The sequence below is a fragment of the Balaenoptera physalus genome (assembly GCF_965194825.1).
Source record: "Balaenoptera physalus genome assembly, chromosome: 2".
NCBI lineage: Eukaryota > Metazoa > Chordata > Mammalia > Artiodactyla > Balaenopteridae > Balaenoptera > Balaenoptera physalus.
Genome location: NC_138883.1, coordinates 126,225,341 through 126,240,066, shown reverse-complemented (window position 1 = coordinate 126,240,066; position 14,726 = coordinate 126,225,341). Strand labels below are relative to the sequence as shown.

At 44.6% G+C, this 14,726-nt stretch overlaps 1 protein-coding gene across 3 annotated transcripts in view; it reads left to right on the top strand.

Moving 5' to 3' along the window:
• The window catches only part of ATP10A (ATPase phospholipid transporting 10A (putative)), a 185,939-nt gene extending 171,778 nt beyond the window's left edge, over positions 1-14,161 (top strand). The window contains exons 17-21 of one of the 3 annotated variants that reach the window (XM_082450197.1): positions 2,151-2,237; positions 4,060-4,140; positions 4,219-4,323; positions 4,760-4,947; positions 5,092-14,161. In XM_082450197.1, the coding sequence (XP_082306323.1) occupies positions 2,151-2,237; positions 4,060-4,140; positions 4,219-4,323; positions 4,760-4,947; positions 5,092-5,710 (1,080 nt within the window). In that variant the 3' untranslated portion in view covers positions 5,711-14,161. Of the gene's footprint in view, positions 1-2,036; positions 2,238-4,059; positions 4,141-4,218; positions 4,324-4,759; positions 4,948-5,091 lie in introns of all 3 variants that reach the window. The other 2 variants (XM_082450195.1, XM_082450196.1) reach the window with 2 other exon arrangements.
• The last annotated feature ends 565 nt before the right edge of the window (positions 14,162-14,726 follow it).

Genomic DNA, 14,726 nt, shown 5'->3' with positions numbered 1-14,726 from the left:
CAGGGTGGAATCCTAACCCTGTTTCTTTCATTCATTAGCTGTGCAATCTGGAGCGAGTTATTTGCCTTCTGTGGATTTTGTTTTCTTTATCTGAAAACAAAATAAAATGGAACCCGGGAATTGAACTCTGCTCTCTGTAATTCCTAATGAAAATTTCTCAGATTGAGGGGATGGCATTCAATATTTCAGTTGCAGATGAGGCCCAGAGTGGCCGCCTGCAATGGTCACTGGCTCCTGCCTGCCACGGTGAATCTGTCCTCACGGAGGGGACAAGGAAGGAGAAGGGGTGCCTGTTTTTATTCTGTATAAGATGCAAAGCCTCTGTTAACAAGTACTTAATCTACTTGAGAAATTCGAGGATAATCACTCTGCCTCCCAAAGTGAGAAATTCATTAGTTTTAGGAATAAGTTGGCCTTCCTTCCAGTAAAGAGCAAAGAAGAAAAGTTTCCGTAGCAACAGTGGTTTGGGGAGAAGGCTTTTGGGTACTGCAGTAAAAAAAAAAAGTCTCAGGTATCTAAGTACTTTTCCTCCTCTTTGTCTGACTCCACTTGCTCACTGATGACTCATTAGGCTGTGCCTGAGAAGGTGGGAGAAAGAAAAGCAGGCGTGGGTGTGAAAAAGGGAAGAAAGTCGATGAAAAAGCCAAGTTTGTCAGTTTTCAGGGTGGAGGGGAAAAGTTGCATTAAGTCATATATTGAAACAAGTCCTGGAGGATCTGTGTCATTAGAGGTGATATCAGTGTAGACTATCATTTTTTCTGATCTTTGGAACAAGCCATTTTCAGGTCAAACCCGAGCTCAGAGAGGTTAAGTGACGGTGTCAAGGTCAGAAATGTGCACAGTGGCAGCTCCAGAACCCACACCCAGGCCGTTGTATGCGGTGCACAGCAGAGAATGTTCTTCCCCCATGGCTCCTCCAGGTCACGAGTGGTTGAACAAGTTGGGTTTGTTACTCATACAATGACCATAGTCCAGTCGTTTGACATCTTGGACCTCAGTTTACTTTCCTCTAAATGGGGTGAGCACACTGGCCCTGCTTGAGCCTCAAACAAAGGAAATAGCCGTCCTGCTGACAGTAACGACCACAAACCACTGATGAGCATCTCAGTGTGCAGGAAGCTCTTGTGAGTACTTGAAGGTGCATTAGTCATTAATCTTCACCACAACCCCTCAGCCAAGTACCATGGGTGTGCCTATTTCATGGACAAGGTCACTGAGGCAGAGAGGGGCTAAATGGTCTGTGCCAGGTTGCACAGCTAATAAGTGTAGGAATGCTTTGCAATTGCTAACCTGCCATGCGCCCCATATAACATCAGGCCACGGATGTTCAGTGATCAAGTAATAGTGGGAAGAGGTCCACCCAGCTCCTCCTACTGCGCATGGGAGGAGGCTCTTCCACCTCTCTGGACCTCATTTTCCTGTTCGGTGTAGCTGTAGGGACCAGCGATAATGCCTGTAGCTCACCCACCAACAGTGCCCGGCCGATGCCAGGGCTCAGTAAAGGCAGCGATGTTGGTGTCACCATCAACTTTACCGCCATGCTTGTGTGTGTCCTCCCCTCCATGCGAGTCAATAATTGCACACTGTTCCTCATTAAAAGAGGGAGGCAGGATCCAGGGTTTAGCCCAGGTAGGTTTGGTTTAGTGTCACAGAGAGGGGCACAAGGAAAGAAGCCTCATGATGGGTGATGTATCCAGCCAGCCCTCTTGAGATGGGAGCCACCCTAGACCCTGCCAGACCTTTGTTTTGTTTTCTCTTATGATCTGTGGCATTTGGGCCCAAGACTCCATCCCTCCAAGGGTTGTTGGTGGGAATTCCCAGCTCCCAATGCTGGTCTTTGATGCTCGAGGGATAGAGGAGGGAGGAGGAGGGGGAGGGAGAGACAGAGGGCACCAAAGTGAGGGCTGTCTTTGGAGACAATTTCTGCCTATAAATTTAGTCTTTACAGTCAGACGCTGCAAAGTCCTCAGCTCCCTTGGACGAGATTCTGCAGGGCAGCTGAGAATTGCTTTTTCCCACTCTTCCCTTGATCACAGATGTTCGTGGGCCTCCTGTTTTGGTTCCAGTTTTACTGTGGCTTCTCTGCGTCTGCCATGATTGACCAGTGGTATCTGATCTTCTTTAATCTGCTCTTCTCATCGCTTCCCCAGCTTGTGACTGGGGTGCTGGACAAGGACGTGCCGGCTGACGTGCTGCTGACCAAGCCGCAGCTCTACAAGACCGGCCAGAACATGGAGGTGAAGCCCCCCTTCCCCCCACCCCATCTCCTGGCCCTCCACGCTCCACATCCAGCTCCTGGAAAGTTCAGGTCCCCACACCTGCCTTTAAATGGACACCCTGGGCAGACAGAGAAGAACAAATATCATATGATATCACTCACGTGGAATCCAATTTTAAAAAATGATATAAATGCACTTATTTACAAAACAGAAACAGACTCTCAGATTTCGAAGACAAACTTATAGTTACCAAAGGGGAAACATTGGCGGGGAGGGATAAATTAGGAGCTTGGGATTAACATACACACACTACCATACATAAAATAGAGAACCAACAAGGACCTACTGTATAGCACAGGGAACTCTACTCAATATTCTGTAATAACCTATATGGGTAAAGAATCTGAAAAAGAATATATATACGTATAAATAAATCATTTTGCTGTACACCTGAAACTAACACAACATCATACATCAACTGTACTCCAATAAAATTTAAAAAATAAAATCTTCCAAGAAAAAAAATGGACACTGCAGAACAAACAATTAAAATTCTAGAATCTGACCAGTGGGCGGAAAACAATGAATTCTGTCTCTTGACTGCAATGCATTTATTTAAGTAGAGAGTTGATTGGTTGTGGTGATGGTATCAGGGGTGTATGTATGTGCCCAAACCCATAGAAATGTGTACATTAAAAGTGTGTGGGTTTTGTATATCAATTTACCTAAAGCTTTTTGGGAAAAAAAAAAAAAAAAGAAGATTTTTTTAAAAAGTATACTGAGGTGAAAACTATCCTTACACCAGGAGTCTCCAGGACCCCAAGGAAATCCCGTTTGGAATCTAAGTCAAGGTCACGTGGGATGACTGCAGGCAGAGCAGAGATTTTTCTAAAACACCCCCAAAGAAATGTGATTTCCTTTGAATGGGGATTAATGGGAAAATAAACCCATAGGGAAACCCTGGGAAGAACAAGTGAACACAAACAGATGATGTAAAATACATGTTTACATCAATGCATCACATAGATTGACATGCTAATTACCAGCTGTTCCTAGCTGGCCATTAAAGAAAGCCCTGTGAGTGCTGCTCTTGGGCTGGTTGGAATTATTATACGAGTGCCCAGGGAACGGATCCTCGCATCTCCCACAATGGTCTCTCATTCGGAACTGATTTACTGAAGAGTTGACTTCCCACAGGCAGCCTGGGGTAGGTAGGGGTTGCTGAGGATCAGATAGATGAGGAGAGCCTCTGCTTGTCACCGCTGGCACCAGCAGCTCAGAATTCTGCAGGGCCAAATACAGATTGGAGCTTCCAGATAAGGAAGACTTGATTAGTCCATTTCAAAGTCATTTTTTGCCCATGGTAGGCAGCTTTTTGATTTTAACATTAGGAAACACCCATGATCTAATTTTAAAATAACCCACTTTTAAGAAATATTCTAGCGGGTCCACCAACGGAGGGAAGCAAAGCCCTGACAAAGTAGACGGCTCAGGTTGGGGCAGATGCCGGAGTTTCATGCACTAGTCCCTATCTAGGGAAATTCCTTATGGGATTTAGAAAGCGTTTTCATCTTTCTGCTGTTGACTGAGAATGCTGTAGCAGGCCTTTTGAGCACAAATGCTCGCAGTGACTTACTCAGCCTCATGTGCCCCTGCAGGCCTTTCTGTAGTGTTTTTTCACCAGCCCTTCACACTCCAGGATCTCCCTCTCCAAGGTCCTGAATTAGCAGGTGTCCCTGGGGTGCTTGACTTGTGCCTTCATGGCCCCCATAGGTGACGGAAAACCATTTGAAGAGATGAGGCCTTTCCTGTAACCTCCGTGCTTGTTTTTGTGTCTCAGGAATATCGGCCTCGTACGTTCTGGTTGAACATGGCTGATGCTGCCTTCCAGAGCCTCGTGTGTTTTTTCATTCCCTATTTGGTAAGTTGGCACCTGGCCCAGCTTTTCCCACCACCTTTATCTGGCGACACACAGACACAGGACCTCGCTGTCTTTCAGGCCTACCACGACTCAGACACAGACATGTTCACCTGGGGGACCCCAATCACCACCATCGCGCTGTTCACCTTCCTCCTGCACCTGGGTATAGAAACCAAGACCTGGGTGAGAGCTGTGGGCCTGATCCAGAAGGGGGCTGGTCTGCGATCTGCTCACTTCCGTGCACATTCTGTGAGATTGAGCAGAGTTTTGAGTTGGGGGCTGGGGGGGACTGCAAAGCTGGCCTCACTGTGATGAGAACAAAAGCAGATGCACAGGCCGGCCATGCCCACGCAAGCCCAGGGTGTGGGAGCAGCACTTGTCCCGGGCAGCGCTGGGCACCTGCCTGCCCAGGCCCCTCCACCCCGGCTCTCCTTCCCCCTCCTTCCCTTGGCACCTGACTTCCATCTCCCCACTTGTGTTCAGGCCGGTCCACCAGTTCTCAAGGCTCCACGCCCCACCGACCACCCTGTTCCCACTACGCCCTCTTACATCCTCCGCTTGCAGAGGACCACTGCATTTTTGTTGAGATAAAAGCCCTGTCTTTCTTTTTCCCCCTCAGACCTGGCTCAACTGGATGGCTTGTGGCTTCAGTATCCTTTTATTTTTCACTGTGGCTTTGATTTATAATGCTTCCTGTGCAATGTGCTACCCTCCATCCAACCCCTATTGGACCATGCAGACGTTAATGGGCGACCCTGTGTTTTACTTCATTTGTCTCATAGCACCCGTCGCCGCGCTGCTGCCCAGGTGGGTATCAGGGACAGTGGCCTTTGGGTCCCATGTGGGCTCTGACAGTATTCTCCTTTGTTGTGTTCCTGTACTGTTTGAGTCTCAGAAGCTCAAAGGCCCCACTGCAGCAATAGCTGACTGTGTTCTATATGTTCTTTCCAGATTGTTTTTCAAAGCCCTGCAGGGGAGCCTTTTCCCCACCCAACTGCAGCTGGGACGCCAGTTGGTCAGAAGGTCCCCCAGGAAACTCAGGGCTCCCAAAGAGACCTTTGCTCAGGGACACCTCCCAGGAGAACCGAGGGCGGAACCGTCAGAACAGAGGAGCATCAGTGCCTTGGGGTCCTTCTCCCAGGACTGTAGCTCGCAGGTGTTTTGGCACTCACAACAGCCGGCCTGCTCCCCAGAGGCCAGCGGGGTGCCCACCGTGGTGGACATGGGCGTGTCTCTGAGGGAGGACACCCTGCTGGAAGGCCTGGGCAGCCAGACCACAGGGTCCTCCTCACCAGGGGAGGTGATCCTGGAAGGCTGTCCAGGGGACTCCAAGATGAAACCCACAAGTGCCAGCAGGGCAGCTGCCCTGTCATCCATCTTCAGCCTGCCCAGCCTCAGCTCACTCAACTGGATTTCCTCCCTCTCTCTGGTCAGCGGGCTGGGAAGTGTCCTACAGTTCTCCCAAAGTGGTTTACAGATGGACAAGCGGGACAGCGAGTTCCTACCCAGCCCCCCGCAGCCAGACCAGGACCTGCAAGGCTTGAGTGGGCAGACCACGGACTACTTCTAGGACCTCCTTCCAGGGACTACAGCTGGTGGTGGCAGCGGTGAAAACCTCGAAATGCTTTTTTTATAACATAGATGTTAATATTATTTATGTTTATTATTTGCACAGAAGAGTTCTAGTGAGATGTATTTTATATATTTCCAAGGCTAACACAGGAAATGAAAGGTACCAAAAAAAAAGTTTATTTTTTAAAATTTCTAACTAGAGTATATTGAAAAGAAAAATAAGAGCTTTATCGTATATAAAAGTTTAAGGAAGAGAGACACTTGAGAAGTGGGTTTAGATTTATTTTTTCATCTCATTTTATAAGAAAATGCAGTCTGATTGGTTTTCTTCAACATGTGTGATGTTTGCTTTCCCCTAGTGGAAACGTGTTTGAGCACAGTGAACCCTGGGCGGGTGTGGATGATGTGAGGGGAGGTGACGGGCACGCACACGGCCCCAGCAGAGATCCCCACTGTCTGTCTCTCAATCCCACCACTGGGAGGGTGGGCTCTGCTTCACCAGGAAAGGGAAAGTGAGAACTCTGGGAAAACACACATACACACACACACACGCGAAATTCATTCCAACATTCTACTCTATGCAGGCATTTGGTAAAGACCACCTGTAGGTATTATAGTTCCTATGTAGGGTCTCGCCTGTTAAAATCATAACAAGCAATAAACAACCTTCACTTTGCAAAGAGAGCGTGTCGGGTTGCCACTGTTGTGTGGTATTATTAATACATGACCTAATGTTACCGAATGCAAGTTCATGTGCTTGACGCACAGTGAGGCCAAACAAACCAAAACATCAGAGTTTGGATCAGAGAAAAGTTCATTGCAGGGCTAAGCAAGGAGAACGGGTAGCCCGTGTTCAAAACTACCCCAAACTCCCCAAAGGGTTTCAACAAAGCATTTTTAAAGGCCAGGTGAGAGAGAGACATTCCAGGGTCTGTGATCAGCTGTGCACAATTCTCTGATGGTGATCAGTCCTTAGGGCTCACGATCATCAAGCATTAATTTCTTCCTTCTGGTGGTGGTACCAGCATCTGGAAAACTCAGGAAATATGCATCAGATACTATCACTAGGTACTTCAGAGAGGAGCTACAGCAGAGAATATGGGGGAGGGGTCTGTCCTGGGAAGACCCTGTAGGGTCCTGCTCGGTTAAACTGACAGAACATATTCTGAGTACTCCAGGGCACTTCCTCATGGCAAGTCCTTTTACACCCTGTGGAGGAAACAGCTGCACATTGGGACACTGTGACATGGGCTACACCAGCTCCGTGCACCAAGAGGCTGGGCTCTTTAGGTTTTTGTCTTATGAGTCATTACTTCTGTCTCTAAACAGAGAAAAAGAGAAGGAAAATATTATAAGAATCCAAGGCAGTTGTATAGCATTTACTCTTCAGAACCCTCTCTTTGACTTTGCCAGCCATCGTGAGTTGCCTGCTTGCTCAGCCTGGGGATGTGAAGTGAGCAGGGTGTGCTCCTGCTTAGGACTCCTGTGGCTGCCTGTCCCCGGAGCAGCGATGTGCAGAGGTCGGAGGATCTCAGGACTAAGCAGTTTCTGAGCACAGCATGCCAGCAATAATGGCTGGTTACTCAGCATGTGTGGCTCATTGCATGTGACAGAAGATGCACCTCATCTGGTCAGATGGAAAGGGAAGGCAGGCCTCATGTCTGCAAGGCCAGAGAGAAGGTGGGCTCCAGGGCAATTGAACATGCAACTCAGACCTGGGCTTTCCCCTTTCTCCCTGCACTCAGCTTTCTGGGATCAGCTTGATCCCAAGGCTGGCTCTGTTCTTGGTAATGACATGGCTGGTACCATCCCAGGACATGTGCTCACATCATGCTCCAGAGAAGAGAGAGGGTGCCACTCTCCACATCCTGAGCAGAGTCTTGGTTTCCTTGACCTCATGCAGTTGCAGGACAGCCTTAAACCAGTTACTGGCAAATTGAGAGAATGTCCTGACGGGCTCCAGGCTGGAGCTGAGAGAGAGGTCAGCTTCCCTCCAAGTACCTGGGCTGCATGAGTGGATACTCAGGAATATCTGGGTCCTGTTAGTGGAGCAAGAGAGAAGAAGTAGTGGAGGGGCTTCAGCAGCCAGCAATACCCAGGACTGAAAGTGGTGCTGTCCTAGCCCACCCCCTCCCCCCATGCCTGAGATTACCTCATCTTTTCTTGGAGCAACACATATGAAAAGAATTTCCCTGGGAAGATACACAACTCTACCATTTCCTGAATTAAGGTAATGGTTGTTAGTACAAAGTACAAGAAGAACTAGACACCTATTTACCTGAGTATCTGAGAATTCAAAATGCCCCAGCTTCCAGATTTTCCTGCACTCACAATCTACCTTCTTTCCAAAGACATCTTTCTTCCATAGATACTTCCTCTTGGGAAATGGAATGATCCAGGAAGTGGCTTTGTTAATATGCCTACCAAGGCCATTTCAGAGAAAAAAGCATCATAAAGGGCATTGGCAGTTAGCTGCCCAAAGGATGAATAATATTTATAGACGCCTACAATAATATTATCACAAGCGGCTAAGTTTGATCTCAAATGAACATACTACAGAGATGAACTCCATGATTATCTCAAAAGAACCCTGGGAAGTACATGTCATGTCACTCAATCCTAATTACAAATCCAAAATAAGGCTGCCTCTGCTCTTGGTGACAAAATGGATGGACTAAGTATTTGACATTATACAAAACCAATTTTAAGTTCTTGGAGGTCAGATCTTGTGTCCTCTTCACCTTAACACCCTTGGCACTAGCATAGAACCTAGCTCTTAGAATGCACTCAGGAAATGTGTGGTGACCCCGAGAACTAATGTTTATGCTGAAACACTAAAGGCATTCCTGTTAGAATCAGAGATAAAGGAAAGTTGCTTGTTATAACCCAGTATTATTTAATATTTTTTGGAACTTCTGGGTAATGCAATAAGACATGAACTTTTAAAAAGAATGAATATTGGAATTAGAGACCAAATTATTATTACTTACACATATTGAAACCGTGCACCTCAGATGGGACTTGAACCCCTGGGCCGGACTCAAACCCAGCCAAAGCCCAGGTTAGGACTTGAACCCACTGTCTTTTAATTGAAATCACACATCTGGTCTCAGGACTTAGTGAAGCTCAGGTTTTTTATGTCTCATGGCAGAAAGAATTCAGTGAGAGACAAAGTGATAGGTAAGAAGTGGATTTATTTAGAGAGAAACACACTCAGATGGAGTGTGGGCCATCTCAGAAGGTGAGAGACCCCGAAATATGGGGTGGTTAGTTTTTATGGGCTGGGTAATTTCATAGGCTAATGAGTGGGAGGATTATTCCAACTATTTTGGGGAAGGGGCAGGGATTTCCAGGAATTGGGCCACCGTCCACTTTTTGACCTTTTATGGTCAGCCTGGAAACTCATGGCACTGGTGGGTGTGTCATTTAGTTGATGTATTATGATGAGCATATAATGAGGCTCAAGGTCTAGTGGAAGTCAAATCTTCTGCCATCTTGGACCTAGTTGGTTCTAACCAGTTCATGTCCTCGATGGCTATGCCATTCTTTTAAATGTTGTGCCCTGCCCCCTTTCCTCTTTCATTCCCCGGTCAGAGATTTTACTCCCATATTCTTTTGTGAAGTAGAGGGGCAACGGTCCATCTCTGTAACTGCTTCAAAGCTGAGTAGGGGGATCGACCCTGCCTGTCAGGGAGTAAAAATCTCTATAGGGACCCCAGGGACAGGACAGTTCCTTGTTTTAAGTTGGTATGGGCTGGAATCCTCGCACAGCCATCATCTTGATGTGGAACTGTTGTGACTGTTTCCTTAGCCTTCCTATGAATCTTCTTGATGATGAAGCACTTTTTGTAACAGCATCAGAGTACAAAACTAGCCATCTATAAATGACAAAACACTTAAAAGGCATGGTTAAACCTCTGATTACAGTGTAATTGATAAAGAAACTTGGTTACAATAACCAGAATTACGAATGATTACATTTAACTTAACATACCAAATAATCTTAGTTAAGTATTTTTCTTTGCGATGCCTCAGGGGCCCTCTAAAGCATCCCAAAGTTAGCTGTAAATCAAAAGAACTTTAATTAAAATTTGATCTTTGGGGAGTTTGTCAAAAAGTTTTAAAATACTTGGTCAAATAAAATCATAGGTCACTGTGAGACAATACTTATTCTTTAACCAAAGTTAAAAGAGGTCTCAAAAGCAAAAACAGGTCACTTAAAGGCAAAGAAATTTACATAATCTGTTATCAAAAGCAGCATTTCAAGAAAACTTTGGAGGGAGAAATCAAATCCAGTCTTGCCTCAGCCTACTCCCAACAAAATCCATTTGCCCAACTAAATTTAATCCAATCTTAGAAAATCCTGATCGTGCACAACTCTTTTTTCAGTATTTTTTTTTTATTCCTCACACCTTCTTTCATTGAAAACATACATCTTACTTTCCTTAAAAGTTTTTTTCACATCGAGTTAATTTTCTTACTGACAAGTTTGCAATAGGAATAACATAAACTTGACCTTCAGTAAACCTAGGTACAACAGAAGTATTATACTTAACACTGATGACTCTAAAGACATGTCTATATTAATCAAACCAACAAGCTTAAGCTAGCTTTAATACCAGATATCCGTTCAGTACTGAATATTTCCCAGATCATGTGAACCTGAAATTTATTTTGCTGGTTTTCTTCACATTTATGAGTATTTATATAAGCACTTAATTTTTAAAGCGAATTAAATAGAGCTGTTTTATGAATTTTGGCAGTACCATACATCTATAACACATATATAGATAAGTACAAACAAAAACCTCATAGCTCCTGTCTCAAAATTTCTGCCATGAGTCAGGTACAAAAATGTAAAACCCATCATTTACAAAAGAGATTGAATTCAAATTGGGCTTCTGGCAGATGAAACAAATCAAGGTCACCTGTCTAGATGGCTAAATTCTTTTTACTAATGTTTACAGAAAAGACACTTAGGATTTCTATTTATCCTTGACAAGTCAAGCTCTAAATTACCCCTTTTTCAAAATTTGTATTTTAAAAGATGGTGGAGATAAGTGTTCCTGGAGAAGACCAGGTAGAACATTTGTATCTCTGAGAAGGCACAGGCAATTTCCTCCTAGGATGACTTTTGTTCCCTTAAGGCCAGAAAAATGATTTTTTCTTCTTTTCTTTTTTTTCCCTCGAACAATTGGGTGGCCACCTCAATGATATCAAATGACTGACACATTCATTCACCTATGTTGTAATGTTTTACTTTCCCTCATTTAGCTTAGGGAAAAGGGCTTCCCCGGAAAATTTTTATCAGGCTCCAAATATCAGCTATGGTTAGTCTAGTTCTATTAGTGACCTCCCATTTTGGTAATGTATTAACAGACACTTTTGAGGATCTTCCCTGGTTTAAGAAATCTGTGCCTTATATTTAGACACTCTGTAACCCTTTTTTATTTAATAGTCACCAGCTGGAAATCTTTGGCCAAGCCCGGAACCTCAATATTCCATACTCCAGGGTCTACTAAGTCTTCTATTTTAGCTCCAGATTCAATCTGTTACTTTTCTGCTTTCTGTTAGAATCATATGGTGGTGAAGGTGTTTCCCTTGCCCCTCAAGAAACAGAGTGACCCCTAACATAGTTAATAAATCTCTTCCCATTAAAGAGATGAGACAATCAGGCACAAAGAGAAAGGAATGTAGAAACAGCTGGCCATTGATGTTGCATAAAAGGGGTTCCAGGAAAGTGTGCCACTGCCTCTTCTCTGACATCCCCATTACATACTCATTATGATTGATAAGGTTTCCAATCCTTTGGGTTAAGACTGAAAAGGTTGCACCAGCAACTATAAAAGAAATTTTATAAAGTGGCCCACCATATCAGTGACCACCCAAGGCTCGACATTAGTTATATAGATGGTATCTCTAGGCAGAACCACCTTTGGCCTTGGGGCCCTTCAGTCTTCTGATTGTAAAACCATCAATGGCCAAGGGGCCCCCCCATCACTCTCTGGCATCTGGGGCATTCCCTCTTCCAATGTCCTGGCTATTTGCAAAGGGTGTAATGATTGCAATCCTCATTCTACTGCCCTGTTTGTCCACACAGGGTACATTGGTCCTGTCTGGGAGCCCGTGGGCCTAGTGGTCTGCCAGGGCCAGATTGGCCCCAAAAATCTGGCTTCCCCTTTGGTGGTCTCTGAGCAGACAAAGCCACTGCCAGCATTTGGGCCTTTTGCATATTTTGCTGGGTGCATTCAGCCTTCTAGGCCATATCCCTATTATTGAAAACTTAATAAGCCAATTGAAGCAACTCATTCATTGGAGTCTGAGAACCAGCAGTTGCCTTCTGAATTTTGTGCCTGCTGTCTGGGACAGACTGGGCTATGAAACTCAGAGCCAAAAGGACCTGTCCCTCGGGGGAGGAGGGATCCATGTTCATATACTTCCTAAAAGCTTCCATTAGTCTCCCTTGGAAGACTGCAGGATTTTTGTCCTGTCCCTGTTGGATCTCTTTTACCTTTTCATAATTAACAGGTTTTACTGTAAGTTTCTTCATGCCCTCTATTAAACAGGTAATCATATGGTCTTGTCTATCTCTTGTCAATAGAATTTACCTGGTAATTCCATTGTGGGTCTACCTCAGGAATGGCAATGTTCCCCACCCAGTGTACTGCATGGCCCCGTAGGGTGGGTCAGTTAAAATGTCCTCTGTGTTCTTCCTAGAGTTATCCCTCTGAGCTACATATTCCTTAAATTCCTTTGGGTTTCATTGTCTAAATACAAGGCCGTGAAAATTTGAACATACAGAATCTCACTCCATTTTAATTTTCTTCTACAATATAAACCTAACTGCAATATAGTATCATAACTCAGGGACCCATTTAGTGGCCACTTTTCTTGGCTTTCTAACTAATATTGTGGCCAAACCTGATTATATAATGTAATATGATTTTTCCTTTTTAATTCCTGTTGTCTGATTTTTTTCCCCAATCCCGGAGAATATGATCCAGAGGGGTATTGGTCGGGATTGATGTGGCTTGACCCATTTCAGACCCAAGCCTGAGGTGAGGTCTTTAATTTCCATGCTATCCAGAAGTTCCCCTCTTATGTCAAAGTCCACCACGCAATTTGGTCAAGATTTGCACTTATGATTTTAGGTGCTATCCCCTCCAAGGTAGTCTCCCAACTAGGTGTTAGTGCCCAAAAAGTTGCCACAAAGGAATGGTACAGAAGGTGTTCCCCACAGTGTTGATGATGAGTGGGAGTTGGCCTAGCTGCAAGTTGGGAATAAAGGGTCAGCACTTGTCAATAAAAAGTACATCTTGGCAGCCACACACGTCTTCTGGGGTTAAGAAAAGAAAGAAAGAAATGAAACAGGAATGAACATAGAATGTAGGAGAAAAAACAGAGTCAAGGAGAATAGTATAGATTATCAAATCCTGCAGTAATAATTCTGTCCTGGACCTGCTGTTGGATGTGCCTAAGCATTGCCATTCCACACCATCTTTCTATAGCAAACCATGCCAATTGCCATTATTCCTCTGGTCTGGACCTAGATTCCTGATCAGAGCCCCGAAGCATGCGGGGTTGACCAGCCCATCAAAAATGGGCAGACATCGGCAGAGCATACTCCCCAGTACACCTGGCTCATGGAATCCTGCAAGCCCTTCTACGACCAAGACCTAACTCTCAACATTTTCTTACCTTATCACTGTCCCTTCATGGTCGCCAGCTGAAACTATGCACCTCAGATGGGACTTGAACCCACGGGCCGGGACTTGAACATGGCCAGGACACAGATTGGGACTTGAACCCACTGTCTTTTAACTGAAAAATCACACACCTGGCCTCAGGATTTACTGAAGCTAAGGTTCTTTATGTCTCATGGCAGAAAGAATTCAGTGAGAGACAAAGGGATAGGTAAGAAGTGGATTTATTTAGAGAGATACACATTCCATAGACAGAATGTGGTCCGTATCAAAAGGTAAAAATGGCCCTGGGAGAAACACACTCCACAGACAGAGTGAGAGCCATCTCAGAAGGCAAGAGGCCCTGAAATATGAAGTGGTTAGTTTTTATGGGCTGGGTAATTTCATAGGCTAATGGGTGGGAGGATTATTCCAACTATTTTGGGGAAGGGGAAGGGATTTCCAGGAACTGGGCCACTGCCCACTTTTTGGCCTTTTATGGTCGGCCTTGGAACTGTCATGGCATTAGTGGGCATGTCATTTAGCATGCTAACGTATTACAATAAGCATATAAGGAGGCTCAAGGTCTACTGGAAGTCAAATCCTTTGCCATGTTGGATCTACTTGGTTCTAACCAGTTTTTGTCATGTCCTATGGCTATGTCATTCTTTTAAAGGTTGTGCTCTGCCCCCCTCCCTCCTGTTTCATTATGGTTGTATACCCCAAAAATCCAAATGAATAAACTAGAAGGTTCTCATGACTAACAAGAGGAAGCAATAAATGGACTAACTACAAGGGAAAAACCTAGTTTTTCTATAGAGCATGATGGGGAAAAGGAAAAGTTCTCATTCACCAATACAACACCAACACTAACAAAAATTTAAAAACCTAAGAATACTCTAAATAAGTATAAAGACAACCTACCAGAGTTTAGGAAAATGTTAACCAAAGTCTTAACTATAAAGACTTGCCTCATTTCTAGGTTAGAAAACTAAGTATTGGGAACTTCCCTGGTGCTCCAGTGGTTAAGACTCTGCACTTCCACTGCAGGGGTCACAGGTTCCATCCCTGGTCCTGGTCGGAGAACTAAGATCCCACATGCCACGTGGCATGGTCAATTAAAAAAAAAAGAAAGAAGGAAAACTAAGTATTGCAAAGGTACTGCATTCCAAACACAATTTCTATAGCCTTTAAAAATGTTTAGTTCTTTTTTGTTTCTTTTCCTTGTTTAGGTATTTTTGAAATTAATAGAATGGATCTAGAGTTTATCTGGCAATATATACAGGCAAAAATACCGAAGAATATTCTAAAAAGTAAAAGTAGTGGAGAGAC